At 52.8% G+C, this 14,473-nt stretch overlaps 1 protein-coding gene across 12 annotated transcripts in view; it reads left to right on the top strand.

The window, feature by feature from the left end:
* Positions 1 to 14,473, top strand: part of AMZ1 (archaelysin family metallopeptidase 1) — a 64,528-nt gene that overhangs the window by 35,936 nt on the left and 14,119 nt on the right. For 10 of the 12 annotated variants that reach the window (XR_013530558.1, XM_078358446.1, XM_078358433.1 and 7 more), the window contains one exon: positions 61 to 9,798. The exons of the other annotated variants lie outside the window; for them this stretch is intronic. Coding sequence is in view for 9 of the 10 variants with exons in the window: in XM_078358446.1 (XP_078214572.1) it covers positions 61 to 615 (555 nt within the window). In the remaining variant the exon portion in view is untranslated. Of the gene's footprint in view, positions 1 to 60; positions 9,799 to 14,473 lie in introns of those variants that run through there. 12 annotated transcript variants of the gene reach the window in all.

Raw genomic sequence — 14,473 nt, 5'->3', positions numbered from 1 at the left:
GTTTCCTATCTAGACAAGGGCTGGCCTGGTGTAAACTTAGCCTGTGTTTCTCCCTCTTAGAGACTCTACACCTGGACTCAGGCGGTGGCGGGGACATGGCCCAGCCAGGAGGCAGGGGAGCCGTCGGTGTGGGAAGACACCCCGCCCATCAGCACCGACTCAGGCATGTGCTGTGAGAGTGACTCAGAGCCAGGCACCAGCACGTCGGAGCCCCTCACCCCTGATGCCTGGAGTCATGCCTTCTCCTCGGGGCTGGAGCCAGAGGACGGGTTGAGCTCCCTGGAGGCCTCTGAGGCTCCGCCTTCACTTGGGGGCCCTGCAGAGGCCATCAAGGAGCACAAACGGTGGCTGGCCATGTGCATCCAAGCCCTGCAGCGGGAAGGGGCGGAGGAGGAGCTGGCGCAGGTGGACAGAGCCGTGGATGCCCTCAACCACTGGGAGATGTTCACTGGCCAGCTCCCGGCCACCAGGCAGGAACTTCCCTGTGGCAGGGACAGTGCGGGGCTGCGTAAGGTCCTAGGGGACAAGTTCTATTCCCTGAGGAGGAAGCTGAGTGCCCGAAAACTCTCCAGAGCAGAGTCGGCCCCCTGTTCCTGGGACGGGGAAGAGAATTAACACTGTGGCGGCCGCCCTGTGTCTCCTTCCCTAGGATGCTGGCCATCACTGTCCAGTAGCTGGGGCCACTTCCCACCTGCCAGGGATTCAGAGGAAGGGTCTAGCTGGGTAGTGGCTCAGGCCTGTCATCCCAGCACTGTGGGAGGCCAAGGTGGGGGGGGGATTGCTTGAGGCCAGGACTTTGAGACCAGCCTGGACAACACGGTAAGATTCTGTCTCTACAAAAGAAAAATTTTAAAATGAGCTGGATGCAGTGGTTCCTGCCTGTGGTCCCAGCTATGCGGGAGGCTAAGGTGGGAGGATAGCTTGAGCCTAGGAGGGCAAGGCTGCAGTGAGCTGTAATCATGCCACTGTACTCCAGCCTGGGCAACAGAGCAAGACTGTTTCCAAAAAAAGGAAAGGTTATTTGGAAAAGCTACAGAACGCTCGTCATTAGGCAGCTCCTTCAACTCCTGTGCCCCAGCCAGCAGCCCTCAGGGGCCTGCACACACGGAGGGGCCTCCCTGCTCCTGGGCACTTCTCGTGGAGCACAAGGTGGACTGTGCTGGGGGTGGGGCAGAGCCCCCTCGCCTGTAGAGGCAGAAGGAAGCAGCGGGTGTCCTGTCTCCTTCCAGGCTGCGGGCCTGCCCCTCAGTTATTTATAGCAGGAAGCTGGAGAGGCCAGCTCAGATGAGGAGTGACCCTGGGGGCAGACAGGCTCCACGCTGCAATCCAGCTTCCAAGGCTAGGTCTCCCTGCTAAAGGGGGGAGCGATGGAGATTTGTTTCTGTCTCAAGTGTCAACCACATGCACACAGGAAGGGTCACTTTCTGTGGTGGCATCTGACCCTTACGGATTTCACACGGGCTCTCCGTGGAAGTTCTGGGGTTTGCCCTCTCTTCTGACCAACGCTGCAGGAGCTGGTGTTCACTGAGGGCAGGGGCTCCTCATTCCTGAGGCGGCTGCCACTCACCGTGGGGAAAGCAGACTGCGGTGATGTTTTGGGGAAGTTTCTTGGCAAAGGCGTCTGCACCGTCAGAGCCGAGCAGGTGGAGGTGGTGATCAGATGGTCTCTTTCCTTTTGGTCTAGTTCTTTCCATTGCTGAAAGGGGTGTTTTCTCCATAGCCAGGGCTGAGCATTTTATCTGTCTCCTTTTAATTTTGGTTCCTGCATTTTGAAGCTCTTTTATGTCAATGCACATTTGACTGTTGTGTCTTCATGATGAATTGACTCTCTTATCGTCAAACATCCCCCCTCAGCCTGCAGTGCGGAGTCCCAGGGAGAGACACTTCGGTTCTGAGAGTAGAATCCCGGCGGGGTCACAGTGCGCTCGCTCTCCTCTGCAAAGAGGCAAGAACAGAGCAGCTTGGACGTTTTGTGGGTGGGTGGCTCATAGGGTTTTGGAGGGCTTCTAAGAAAATCCAAAACACAACACGAAAACTAGAAGGGCTATGCAGGTGAGGAGGGCTGAGGCTTCCCTGTGAATCTGAGATTGGTGGAGCTACAGGCTCCTGGTCCTGGTCCCAGAAAATGCAAAAGGACAAGTATGTGTGGATGTCAGAGAAGCAAAGATGCAGCTCAGAAGTAGCATTAGGACCTTCCTCCATCCCGTTCTCTTTCGTGTAGCTTCTAAGAGGCACGACAGTGACCTGGGTAGTAACTATGATAGAATGAAGCAGGGGGAGGAAGAGCCAGGCCTTTCAGAAAATGACCTGGGCTTCCTCACAATATGGTGGCTGCCTTCCTAAGGTGGACATTCTGAGGGTCAGATGGAAGCTCTGTGGCCTTTCATAACTCGGCCTCACGTCACAGAATGTCACCTTTCCTGCACTCTACTGAGGCAGTGACAAGGACCCCACCCTGGGTTCACGGGGAGGGGATGTGGCAGGGACGTGAGACAGCAGAGTATTGCCGTGACCATTCATGAACAGCCCCACTTGGCGTTCACTGTGGGGATGTGGCTGGTGCACCTGCTAGGTGACCTTACCTGTTTTCTGATTTCCTTCATCTTCAGCAAAAGGCTCACCACTGGAGTGATGTGAGATTAAACAGCGGTGATAGAACAGCCTAGCTCAGGCTGAGGGTGGGAGCACATCAGGGTTATGACCAAAGCCTCTGCGCTGTCTCTGTACCCAAGTCCTTTGACCCTCAACTGCGATGCATGTCCCAAAAAAGTGCTTTGAAGTGGGAAAGAGCAAACCGCTAAAAAAAACCCTTTTATCCACAGCCTTTACCAAGTTGCAGATGGGAGTGAATTTTTTAAGACAGCTGTTGAGAGGACTGTTTTGAAATGCAATTTTAAGAGAAATCAGGTCTCCCTCCTCTTCCTAGCGTCAGCCCCAGGTTCTGTTTGTGTTGCCTTTGGTGAACAGTAATTTGGGACATTGCCAGGAAGACACTAAGGCAGAGGAGAGGTCATGAGTGCTGCCTTCTCGAGGAAAGTCACAGCTCATGAGTCTTTCTAACCTCCTTAAGCACTGCCAAAGTTGAAGTGAGATGAAATTTAGAGATGATGGTTTCCAAGACACACAGGACCCTGGTTCTTTCAATTTTTAAAAATGTGCAAAGCCTACCTGATTCCTTTCTTGTCTCATTTTCTGTCATAAGCCCCTGAATTCACAAGGATGGGTCTTCTAGCGTGGCAATGACTTCTGAGAGCCTCATCTATCTGGGTGGGTCAGGTTAGCAGGGCCTCATGGAGCTAAAAATATTTTCAAGTCATGACATACATTATCTGTATTGTTGTGTGTGCAATGAGGCTGGGGAAGCTAACGTGCCTTCTGAAGTAGCTAGAATACACACTCCCACGTCACAGCCACACCTTGATGAAGGGTTGAGAAGCAGTGTCCTCCCTGAGAGGCTAATCTCTCCTCAGGCAGCCCTACAATCCTCACAACCTCATTCTTTTCCCTCTCTTCCTCCCCTAAGCCCAAACTCATTGTCAGATGGGTGAGAGGGGAGGAGAATCCTCCCCACTCCTGCCCAAGGTATGAACCCTGAGGGCACAGGAAAGTGAGTTGAGCACTGCCCCCACCCCCACTTCCCAAGCATGGGTAAGGAGGGAGGGGTGCCAACCTGTTAATACTGTCCTGTGGGACATCGACTTCAGACCTTTCCCTGATGAAAGAAATCGCCAAAAGCCTTGAAAAAATAAACATAAGATCACTTAGTCAAGCACAAGTGATAAAGCTGGGAGTCCAAATTTAGATCCCACCAAGTTCAAAGTGGATGCTAGAACATTCCAGGGAGACACCCACATGTAGAGGGTCTCTGAACGGTGCCAAGGAAGTTGCTTTGCAGACCTAATGGGCAGGGACAGCCAGGGCTCAGAGAGGGAGGAAGGGGGGAACCCACTGCCCTGCCCAGGTCCACCTGGACAGGCACATCTTCCCTCGTCGGTCAACTCCACCTCGTACGGGGTCCCTCCTAAGTAACAGAATTTTTTACATCGTCATCTTTGTCTCAAAATGACATTCAAGGCAGATGCCTGCGTCCTCACAGTATGGATGTGGCCGCCAAGATGGAACTGGGAAAGGCGGGAGCCTCAGAAGCAGCAGAGCTGAAGTTGAGGCGCAGTTTGTTCTGGTTTGAACCCCGCGTTGTCCTGCTGTTGTGCAGGTTTCTTGGGAAAGCAGCTTGGAGAGGTCTGAGCAGGAAGAGAGTAAACGGGTGCACCGACTTGGGAGGCCTGCATCCCCATCCCTGAGCAGCCCCCACACCCCCTTGTTTCCAATTACCAGGAGGCTTTCTGGCCAACGCAGCCCCTTCTCTCTCCGAGGAGCAGCCTGGGTGGGTGGCCGGCTGCCCACTCTTACGTGAAGGTGCCAATGACAACACACCCGGGGTTGCTGGGGCTTCACTAATTTGTGTATAGAAGGAGGGCGAGTCCCGGACAGGAATATTTTTATTCCCCTGAAGTCGGAGCGAATCAGGGCTTCACGACAGGGCTCACAGATTGGACCTGGGCCGGCCTGCCTGCATGCTGGGAGCAAACAGCCCATCTTCTAGGCCAGATTTGCAGGTCCTGCAAGGGTAGAGACTTGAGGGAGCCTGGCTGCCATCCTGGGAGAGGCTCACCCTGCATGCAGACTGCTCTAGAGCTGAAATCTAGCTTCGATATCTGTTGGAGCAACTGCACACAGAGGCGCCCAGTTTCAAGAAAACCCAAGGAAACAGCAAATTTATGGCTCTTGGAACTCCAGGCTGTCAAAGATAAACACTGCAGAGTAATCTAGGAAACACTTCCTGCCTGACTGTAAAGAGCCTCGGCCTGAACGTGGTTAAAAACATGCAGATCACGGGTGGAGATGCTGGACCAGCCTTCCCTTTCCTGAAATCTTAGAGCAGCACCTGATGAGTGAGAACCCAGAAGAATGGAGGTTTATCTTTGAACTCAGCTTCTTGGGGTAGGGAGGCAAATGAAAACAGGCTGATGGCAGAGGTTTATTTTTAAAAAGCAATGTCCAAGAAGCGTCCTGGGGTCACTATGCATTCAGTCCAACTCTTGCCACTGCAGTGTTCCCTTGATGATCTGAGGCAATCCAAATATTCACCAGAGTCAAGCGAATGTAGTGGCCCCTGCCCCAATGGCTGCACAGGAACGGCCCTCAGAGAGGGTCAAGGGAGCCAGGCCTGTCCAACCTCCTGCTGTCTGTGAGAGGAACCCGAGCTCTTGCAAGATTAGCCGAAGACGACATCTGCCAGATTCTACCACCGAGGCCTCCCTAAATGCCTGCTCCCTGGGCGTTTTTGAGATGGAGTCTCTCTGTTGCCCAGGCTGGAGTGCAGTGGTGCAATCTCGGCTCACTGAAACCTCCACCTTCCGGGTTCAAGTGATTCTTCTGCCTCCACATCCCAAGTAGCTGGGACTACAAACGCTCGCCACCACGCCTGGCTAATTTTTGTACTTTTAGTAGAGACAGAGTTTCACCATATTGGTGAGGCTGGTCTTGAACTCCTGGCCTTGCGATCCACCTGCCTCAGCCTCCGAAAGTGCTGGGATTACTGACCACCATGTCTGGCTTCCCTGGGCTTTTCAAGATGGAGCCTCACTCTGTCACCCATGGTGGAGTGCAGAGTGGCCCAATCTCAGCTCACTACAACCTCCACCTCCTGGGTTCAAGTGATTTTCCTGCCTCAGCCTTCCAAGTAGCTGGGATTACAGGTGTGTGCCATCACATCCAGCTAATTTCTGTATTTTCAGTAGAGATGGGGGTTTCACCATGTTGGTCAGGCTGGTCTTGAACTCCTGACCTCTGCTGACCCACCCGCCTCAGCTTCCCAAAGTGCTGGGATTGCAGGTGTGAGCCATGTGCCCAGCTGTCCCTGCGTTTTTAATGAACGAAATTCTGTCGTGTGGAAACAGCTAGGTCGGGAGTCACGTGGCTCCACCCTGCCAAGAGCTCTGGCTCTCCTGGCTATAGGTCCAGTGGTCTTCTCTCTCAGATAGGGTGCTCTGCCCGCTGCAGTGTGCCTGGATTTTTTGGATACAGCATGACTGAAGTGTCACTTCTTGGCAAAGGCCAGCATGTCTCTGTCCCCCTGCTAGTCTAAGACCCTCTTCTGTTCAAAGGCCCTCACTACACTTTTGTGAGTCTGCTTCATGGGCCTCCTTCGGTGGTCTGTGACCAGCAGGAATGAATGGGGACGTGTTTTGTTCAGCCCTGACTCTTGCATGCTGGTGGCTTCAGCAGCTGCCCACTTCCCTGGCACGTGGACAAAGGTGATGAGCGCGGCTGATGGTTCCTGGGGGCAACGTGGGTTCCGGTCTGAGGCCGACACCCCTCCCCGGTTAGGCTTTTGGCAGCAGAAGGTGGTGGACTTTTCACCATTTCTTCCAACACTGTCTCACGTAGGAGCTCCATTTCCACGCAGCACTGCTGCCATTCTAACAGGATGGGGCTTGTGGAGCCTGAGGGACTGCTGTAGCCAGGCTTGGTCTGGTGGTCAGGGAGCAGCGGGCAGGCCAGGGCTGAGCTGCGTTCATCTCTCAACGGCTTCCTCTCCCTGTGCTCTGCTCACCTGGGGTAGGCCTCTGGGAACAGGGAGTCACAGAAACCATGGGCAGTGGAGCGGGTTGGTGGAAGAGGCAGAGAGCCCTAGAGTAGAGAACGCAGTTTTCTCAGGATTGCTTAACCCAGGCAGGGGTAAGAGGTGAGCTCTGGCCGCTTATTCCAAATGTATGAGCAGGAAGGAAAGAGATGCAGGAAGCCACAGACCATTTTTCTTTTCCTTTGAAGAGAGTTCAAGCTTCCACCACATTCCACCTGCGCCCCCCTGGGTAGGTGGCTATCCCCTTGGGCGCCCACTTGTGAGGGCCTGAGGCCTTTTCTGGATGGGCAGGGCGGGGGACTGCCACTCCAACTCCGACAGAATGACAGCCTCCTGGGGCTTGCAGGGAGCGCCTGTCAGAAGGCAGGGTGTCTCCTCTTCATTCCTGCCCTCTTCCAGCTGCCTCTCCTGCCTGGAGCACTTGGAGGCAGTTATTTCAACCGGGGCTCTTGATGGCATGACCTGATGTCTGTCACGGACCCCTGAGCAGGAGTGATACCTAAAGGAGGCAAAGGCGAGTGCACCCGGCAGAGCTCCCTCCTCTGCCCCGACAGTGGAGCCGAGTATCCCGTGACCCAACACAACCTGTGGCCCTGCAGTAGCCCCTTTTCTGCCCCGACGGCGGAGCCCAGAGCATCCCGTGGCCCGACACATCCTGTGGCCCTGCAGTAGCCCCTCTGCCCCGACAGTGGAGCCCAGAGCATCCTGTGGCCCGACACATCTCGTGGCCCTGCAGTAGCCCCTCCTCTGCCCCAAGAGTGGAGCCCAGAGCACCCCTTTGGCCCGACACATCCCGTGGCCCTGCAGTTGCCCCTCCTCTGCCCCAAGAGTGGAGCCCAGAGCACCCCTTTGGCCCGACACATCCCGTGGCCCTGCAGTAGCCCCTCCTCTGCCCCAACAGTGGAGCCCAGAGCATCCCGTGGCCCAACACATTCTGTGGCCCTGCAGTAGCCTCTCTGATGGGGACGACTTTGCCCTGGTTACATGAGCTTTAATCACCACTTGATCGTATGGCACAGTTATTTTTAAAAGTTCAGTCCGAGTGGAAATACACCTGGGCATCTTAGTACTGCAGTGACTGATGGACTCCAATATACAAAATAAACTGTTACTCAGTTTTTCCATAATGCTTACATATTACATTTTCATCCTCAAAATTAATAAATGTGATCAACCCCAAATTTTAAAAAGGGCTTAAAGGAAGAGGATGAAATTCTGGAAGTCTAAATGGAAAGGGGAATGTGTTGACTGAGTTTGATAAGCAATTCCTTCCATTTGAGAATGCAAGGAGCCCACAGGACCCTCCCTACAGGACTGCCACTCACTGCTGCGGGAGCTTTCTGTGAAAGGCGCTGCTCCCCTCCGAGACTTGGCTCCTCTGCTGACGTGGACGGGTTCATCCGCCCATGTGGATGCCCAGCCACAAAGTCACTGCGAGAGGCCTTTAAAACACCTGTCAAACAAAGTCACTTCATAAACATTCACTCCCCATTTCACATCTCCCCACATCAGAGTGAGTATTTTTCATGTGCTGTGACAAAAAGGAAAGGCTAATGTGTGTTTATAGGGGAGGAGGGGATCATCATTTCTTTTGTTGAATTTTTATTTATTGAGACAGTCTTGCTGTATTGCCCAGGCTGGAGTGCAGTGGCATGATCTTGGCTCACCGCAACCTCTGCCTCCTGAGTTCAAGCAATTCTCCTGCCTCAGCTTCCTGAGTAGCTGGGATTACAGATGCCCACCACCATGCCCAGCTAATTTTTGTATTTTTAGTAGAGATGGGATTTCACCATGTTGGCCAAACCGGTCCCGAACTCCTGACCTCAAGTGACCCACCCACCTCAGCCTCCCAAAGTGCTGGGATTATAGGTGTGAGCCACCAGGCCCAGCCCATTATTTCTATTTATACGAAGATCACTTACAGCATGTTTCTCATGTGCCCCTGTGGGCCACCGTCGCTGGCTGCCTGTGCGCGTCCCCTATGCCCACAGGTCTGTCTGGCAGTGGTGATCAGCAGCTGCAAAAGGACCGACTCTATTGAAGTCGACTGGGTGGCGTGGGAGATTCCTGCCGATGCTGAGAGGAAGAACCACCCAGGAATGGCAAGGCCAGGGGAGGATGGAGTTCAGGAGAGAAAGGACAGGGTTTAAGGCCTGAGCTGGGCTCTGTGCTGAGTGCTCACCTCCCTCTCCTGCCACATACCGCAGACATGTGGAAGATGCGAGGAGGCCTTTGCTTCTGGAAAGGTGCCTGCCCTGTGGTGGAATGCACCCGGAAAGCCTGTGGATGCGATGCACATGGCAGATCAAAGTGGCGGGTGGGTTGCCACACTCGGGCCCCGTTTCTCAAAAATGGTGAGGGAGGTAGGGACACAACATGCCAGGAAGACAGGTGTAATTTAAGGCAAATTTTAATAGATTTATAAAGATCATATATACAAAACATGTTAAACCACCATGGCTATACATTTTTACACTTTATCATATCTTAACCTAGCACACTATTTCTAAAGTGAGTCCGGTCACAGCAGGATGGCCCGGCACAGGTGGTGCTGGCATGCAGTGACCGTAGGGGAGGGGCTGCACAGAGCACGTGGTTCCTTTCTGTATTTAAGGCCCCAAAGGGCTTAGGTGCTAAAGCCAGATGGCCACCTGACTGGTCCCTTCGGCAGTGTGTCCTCCTGCTGTGTGGGCTGGGAGCTGAGCACAGGAAAGTGGCCATGAGCCATTTTTGGGGGCCATGCACAGGCCCCGAGCTTATGACCACAGAATTTTCTGGCAATGCTTGTGTCAGCACACACTACTGTGCCCATCGATGTGAGCTGGTTCAAATGGAGTTAAGAAAGGACATTTTTGAATGTTTTAAACCAATTTGCCTGACAGGCCAAAAGGTAATTTTTGGAGAGGCTAGACTGACAGACTCAATAGAGATTTTAAATTTTGCATAAATAGGCTTGTTAAAGAATCCAGACTGGGTGCCGTGGCTCATGCCTGTAATCCCAGCACTTCAGGGAAGCTGAGGCAGGAGGACCACTTGAGGCCAAGAGTTCAACACCAGCCTGGGCAACACAGTGAGACTCCATCTCTATAAAAAATGTAAGAATTAGCCAGGTGTGGGTGGTGGCACATGCCTGTGGTCTCAGCTACTTGGGAGGCTTAGGTAGGAGGATTGCTTGAGCCCAGGAGTTTCCAGGCTGCAATGAGCTATGGTCATACTGCTGAACTCCAGCCTGGGCCACAGAGTGAGGCCCTATATTTTATTTTAGTTTAGTTTTTGAGACAGAATCTTGTTCTGTAGCCTAGGCTAGAGTGCAGTGGTGCGATCTCAGCTCACTGCAACCTCCACCTCCCAGGTTCAAGTGATTCTTCTGCCTTAGCCTCCTGACTAGCTGAAATTACAGACGTGCACCACACCCAGCTAATTTTTGTATTTTTAGTAGAGACAGGGTTTCACCATATTGGCCAGACTGGTCTTGAACTCCTAACCGTGATCTGCCCACCTCAGCCTCCTAAAGTGCTGGGATTACAGGCGTGAGCCACCGTGTCTGGCCGAGACCCTATATTTTAAAATAAAATAAAAATCAAGAAGGTTCACTCTGTTAAAAAAAAAAAAAAAAAAAAAAAAAAAAGGTAAATTTGAAATGCATTTGCATGGTAGTTGTATACCAGTGAGTAGTGTGGAAATTATACATGACTTGACTACATTTTATAAAAGAGGAAAAAAAAAAAATCTAACACGTTGACTCCTAACTGCAAAGTACCACAGAGCACATGGCCCACAGCGCCTGCGGGCTGCATGGGAGCTCTGCTACAGACACGTGTCTCAAGGGGTTCACACTGCTAGGGGCACTGATGGCCACAGCCCTGCATGCCCCCTCGGTGCTCCCCAAGCTCTCGGGGAAAATTCAGATCAGCTTTAACAACAGCGCCAGGGGCAGAGGCTGAAGTTGCAGACAGGAACAATTAGGCCTGCCAGTCAGACACCTCAGCTCTTCCAGCAGCCCTGTTCTCAGAGCCTCCCTCTGCACATGGAGCTAGTACCAGAAGGCCCCAGAGCTGGGTGTAGAGGACGTTTATATGCTCACAGAGGGCCATGGCTCTCCACCGCCCTTACATCTGACTCTGCGGAGATAAACTTTCCCTCGTCTGGACTTCCAGTCAGATTTTAACAGGTGAGCCACCCAGTCCAAGCCAGGTGGGGCTCACACATTTGCTGGCCAATTTGAGAAGATGTGGTTCCCCAGGAAAGCTCTACCTCGATGACGAATTGCTGGGGTTACATTCATTTGGGTAAAATATATCAGCTTTTAAAATCACAGAATGGGCAGGGTGCAGTGGCTCACGCCCGTAATCCCAGCACTTTGGGAGGCTGAGGTAGGCAGATCACAAGGCTAACATGGTGAAACCCCGTCTCTACTAAAAATACAAAAAATTAGCCAGGCATGGTGGTACGCACCTGTAATCCCAGCTACTTGGGAGGCTGAGGCAGGAGAATCACTTGAACCTGTGAAGCAGAGGTTGCAGTGGGCTGAGATTGCGCCACTGCAGTCCAGCCTTGGGGACAGAGTAAGACTCTGCCTTAAAAAAAAAAAAATCACAGAATGAAGTGAATTCATTGTTAATTAAAGGGTGCTGAGTGACAGGCCTGGAACAAGAGCCCTTCATTTTCAGCAACAGGACTAGGCGAGGGAAGGGAAGCCCTTCCAGCAATTATGGCGCTTGGTGCCTCTCCATACCCTGTCACCCCACTCACTTACGGGCCAGGCTGTGTTGGCCCAGCAGGAAATTCAGGCTGATGTTCCCCCCGGCACCACCCCCAGTAACAGTACCCGTGTCCTGCTTTGGTTCATGTTACACACACATCCGAAAGGAAACCAAGAGGAGAAAATGACTGCCTGGAACCTGCTCAAAAGAATGCACCCGATTTATGGGTGGAGCTAAATTTCTACTTGTACTGGGAAGTCAGCCACAGAGCTGATTTTCAACATGACTCCTAGCAAAGGCACCATCAGCCAGGTGCTGAGGCTGCTGGACTCGTGAGAGTGTCATCTTTCGGGAAGGATTTCCAAATGTCAGGGTTAAGTGTGGGAGCAATTCTCATCCCCTCCATACTCGGATCTGCCTGTGCCCAGATCAGGGAAGACAGAGAAGCCTGTGCCCAGTGGGTGGTCTGCTTTTCTGGGCAGGAGCACTATGGTCTATTTCACAGTTCCATCCACTTCCTACCCCTCACCACACATGGACACTGGCTTCTAGCAGTGTCTGCCACGCCAGGGTATCTGGAAACTCACTCCCTTCTAGGAACCTCCTGCTTCCTCCTGCTGGGTTCTGCAAGTACGCCCTTTGAATAGGAAATTCAAATACTGAGAAAAGCTCATCTCCCGGGGACTATTTCAGTGGGATGTGGGTTAGGCAAGGCCCAGCACATGCCAAGCATGGCTGTTCTGAGCCTTTAGGTCCTCTGGGCTCACGGGCTAGAGCCATGGCCATGGCCTGTGGTCAGCAGAACCACACCACACCGGCATCTCCTTGAAGGGGCTGCTCTGGGCCCTCAGCACCACAGACACAGCCACGCGAGGGGAACGATGAAGGATGCTTCCAGTGAGTGGTGACCTGTCTGTGGTCCAAAGTCAGCTTCCACCCGGACATGGCAATACTGAAGCCCAGAAATCCGATGCATCTATTTCAAAATGCTGCCCTGAACACCAAAAATAACCTGCCTCCAAGTTCCACAGGGTTCTGAAGGGAGAGACAGAGCAGCGAGTAAGGGAGGAGCCGCAAGGGGAGTCTTGGTGATCTGAAGACTTTCCTCCAGAACGAGTGAGACAGGCCATGAACGTGAGACAAGAGCAGCACATCCCCACCCTGTGGATTCCAGTCCCAGCCCAGTCACCACCCAAACCGCAGACTGTCTCTCCCCGGTAGCCTGTTACCTGCTGTTGAGGCTGGGTCAAAAAAGGCAGCTTCAGCACCTTTCTTGGGAAACCTAACACTTTTCCAGGTCCAGTAACAACGCCTCACAAAACGAGAACGAGATTGAAAGGCTGACGCCAGTGAACCATCCCCTTCCAGGGCGCACGGTGCCAGACCCTCCCCTGGTGCTTCTATATGCAGGTGCCCAGTAAGCCCACTGCAGTCCCCCACCAACCCTCAGGCCTGGGCCAGCTCCACTGAATGCCAAGGCTTCAAGGAAACAACAGGATCCCTTATTTAAGGACCATCTCTCCCTGGGGCTGCTGTGCCAATTAAGTAAGCCTTAAAGTGGTCTGTCCTCTTCTTCAAAGTGAAATTTTTTGAATTTCAAGGGATTGAATGAGGCTGCTAAGCATGTGACACACCTTACAGAGAAATGGGACCAAGAGATTGAAAAAGGCTGCACGCACGTGATGAAACACTAGCAAGGATTTTCTCTCTGCCCTTAAATCACAAAAGAAAACCCACCATCCCTACACTTCTTCTCAAGGCGGGGTGCTGGCCAGTGAGAAGACCTAGTGGGCACATTATACGGTGAAATACAATCTGCACCACACTAAACATGGATGTCCCCAAACCTGGCAGGAACCTCCCAGCTGGCCCCTTTAGTGGCTGTCAACTGTGGCTGACGTCTGAACCACCTGGGACATGGGGAAACCTGCACTTACGAGCTGGTGTCTCAGGCTTGGCGGCTCAGCACACTACCTGGGTAAGAGCGCCTCAGGTGATCGACTGTGTCTTCAGGGCAGAAAGCCACTAGGCCATCCAGCATAAAAATGTGAGGACATCCAGGCTCCCAGAGCTCAGCCCACAGTCAGAGCACACTGTGTGCTCAGGGCGGGTGTTTTTCTGGCACACTCTCTGCCTTTCCCACTTGTGGTCAAGGCCCCACTGGCCACACATGGGCAATGGTGCTGAGCAGCATCCCCACTCCTCTTTCCAGAAAGCTGCTTGTTTGGGAAAGAGGAGAGATGCCCAGTGATGCTGAAGAGCAAGTTCTGGTGGAGGCCTGGGCATGAGAGCTCCAGTCACACCATGCTGAGGACCGGACAGTGCCCATGCTTCCTAGGAGTGGTCTCCTCACTTTCTGGCTGGAACAATAACCACAAAGGTTGCAAGTACAGACCTCTACCTGTTATCCCCTTGAGTGCCTCTGGTCTCCTGAACATATCAAGGTCCTTCCCCTCCGAGCTTCCCCATCTTAGAGAGCGGGGCCTCTCACGCTCACATGTGTGCGTGCAGGTATATATGCTGCCATGTCATGCTTTAAAAATAGAGTGTTTTGAATGAAAGCCTCTGGAACACATCTTCATGTATTTTTAAGGTAGGGTCTTGCTCTCTTGCCCAGGCTGGAGTGGAGAGAGTGATCACAGCTCATGTAGCCTCAAGCTCCTAGGCTCAAGCGATTCTCCTGCCTCAGCCTCCCAAGTAGCTGGCGCTACAGGCACGCACCACCATGCCCAGCCGATTCTGTTTATCTGTAAAGATGGGGTCTCGCTTTGTGGCCTGGGTTGTTCTCAAACTCCTGGGCTCAAGCAATTTTTCCACCTTGGCCTCCCAAAGTACTGGAATTATAGGTGTGAGCCACCGCACCCAGCCCAAAATACTATTTACAGTGGTTCTCCTACATGGCAGGCTTTGTTTGGTATGTGGAAATAATAACTGTGATGAATAAATAACAAACCATGTTCAAATATAATTAGGATTACAGCCGGGTGCGGTGGCTCACACCTGTAGTCCCAGCACTTCGGGAGGCTGAGGTGGGTGGATCACAAGGTCAAGAGATCAAGACCATCCTTGCCAACATGGTGAAACCCTGCCGCTACTAAAAATACAAAAAATTAGCTGGGTGTGG

The sequence above is a fragment of the Callithrix jacchus genome, chromosome 2, assembly GCF_049354715.1.
Source record: "Callithrix jacchus isolate 240 chromosome 2, calJac240_pri, whole genome shotgun sequence".
Classification (NCBI taxonomy): Eukaryota; Metazoa; Chordata; class Mammalia; order Primates; family Cebidae; genus Callithrix; species Callithrix jacchus.
Note: the sequence above shows the minus strand (reverse complement) of the source record. Positions and strands in the feature narration are given on the sequence as shown.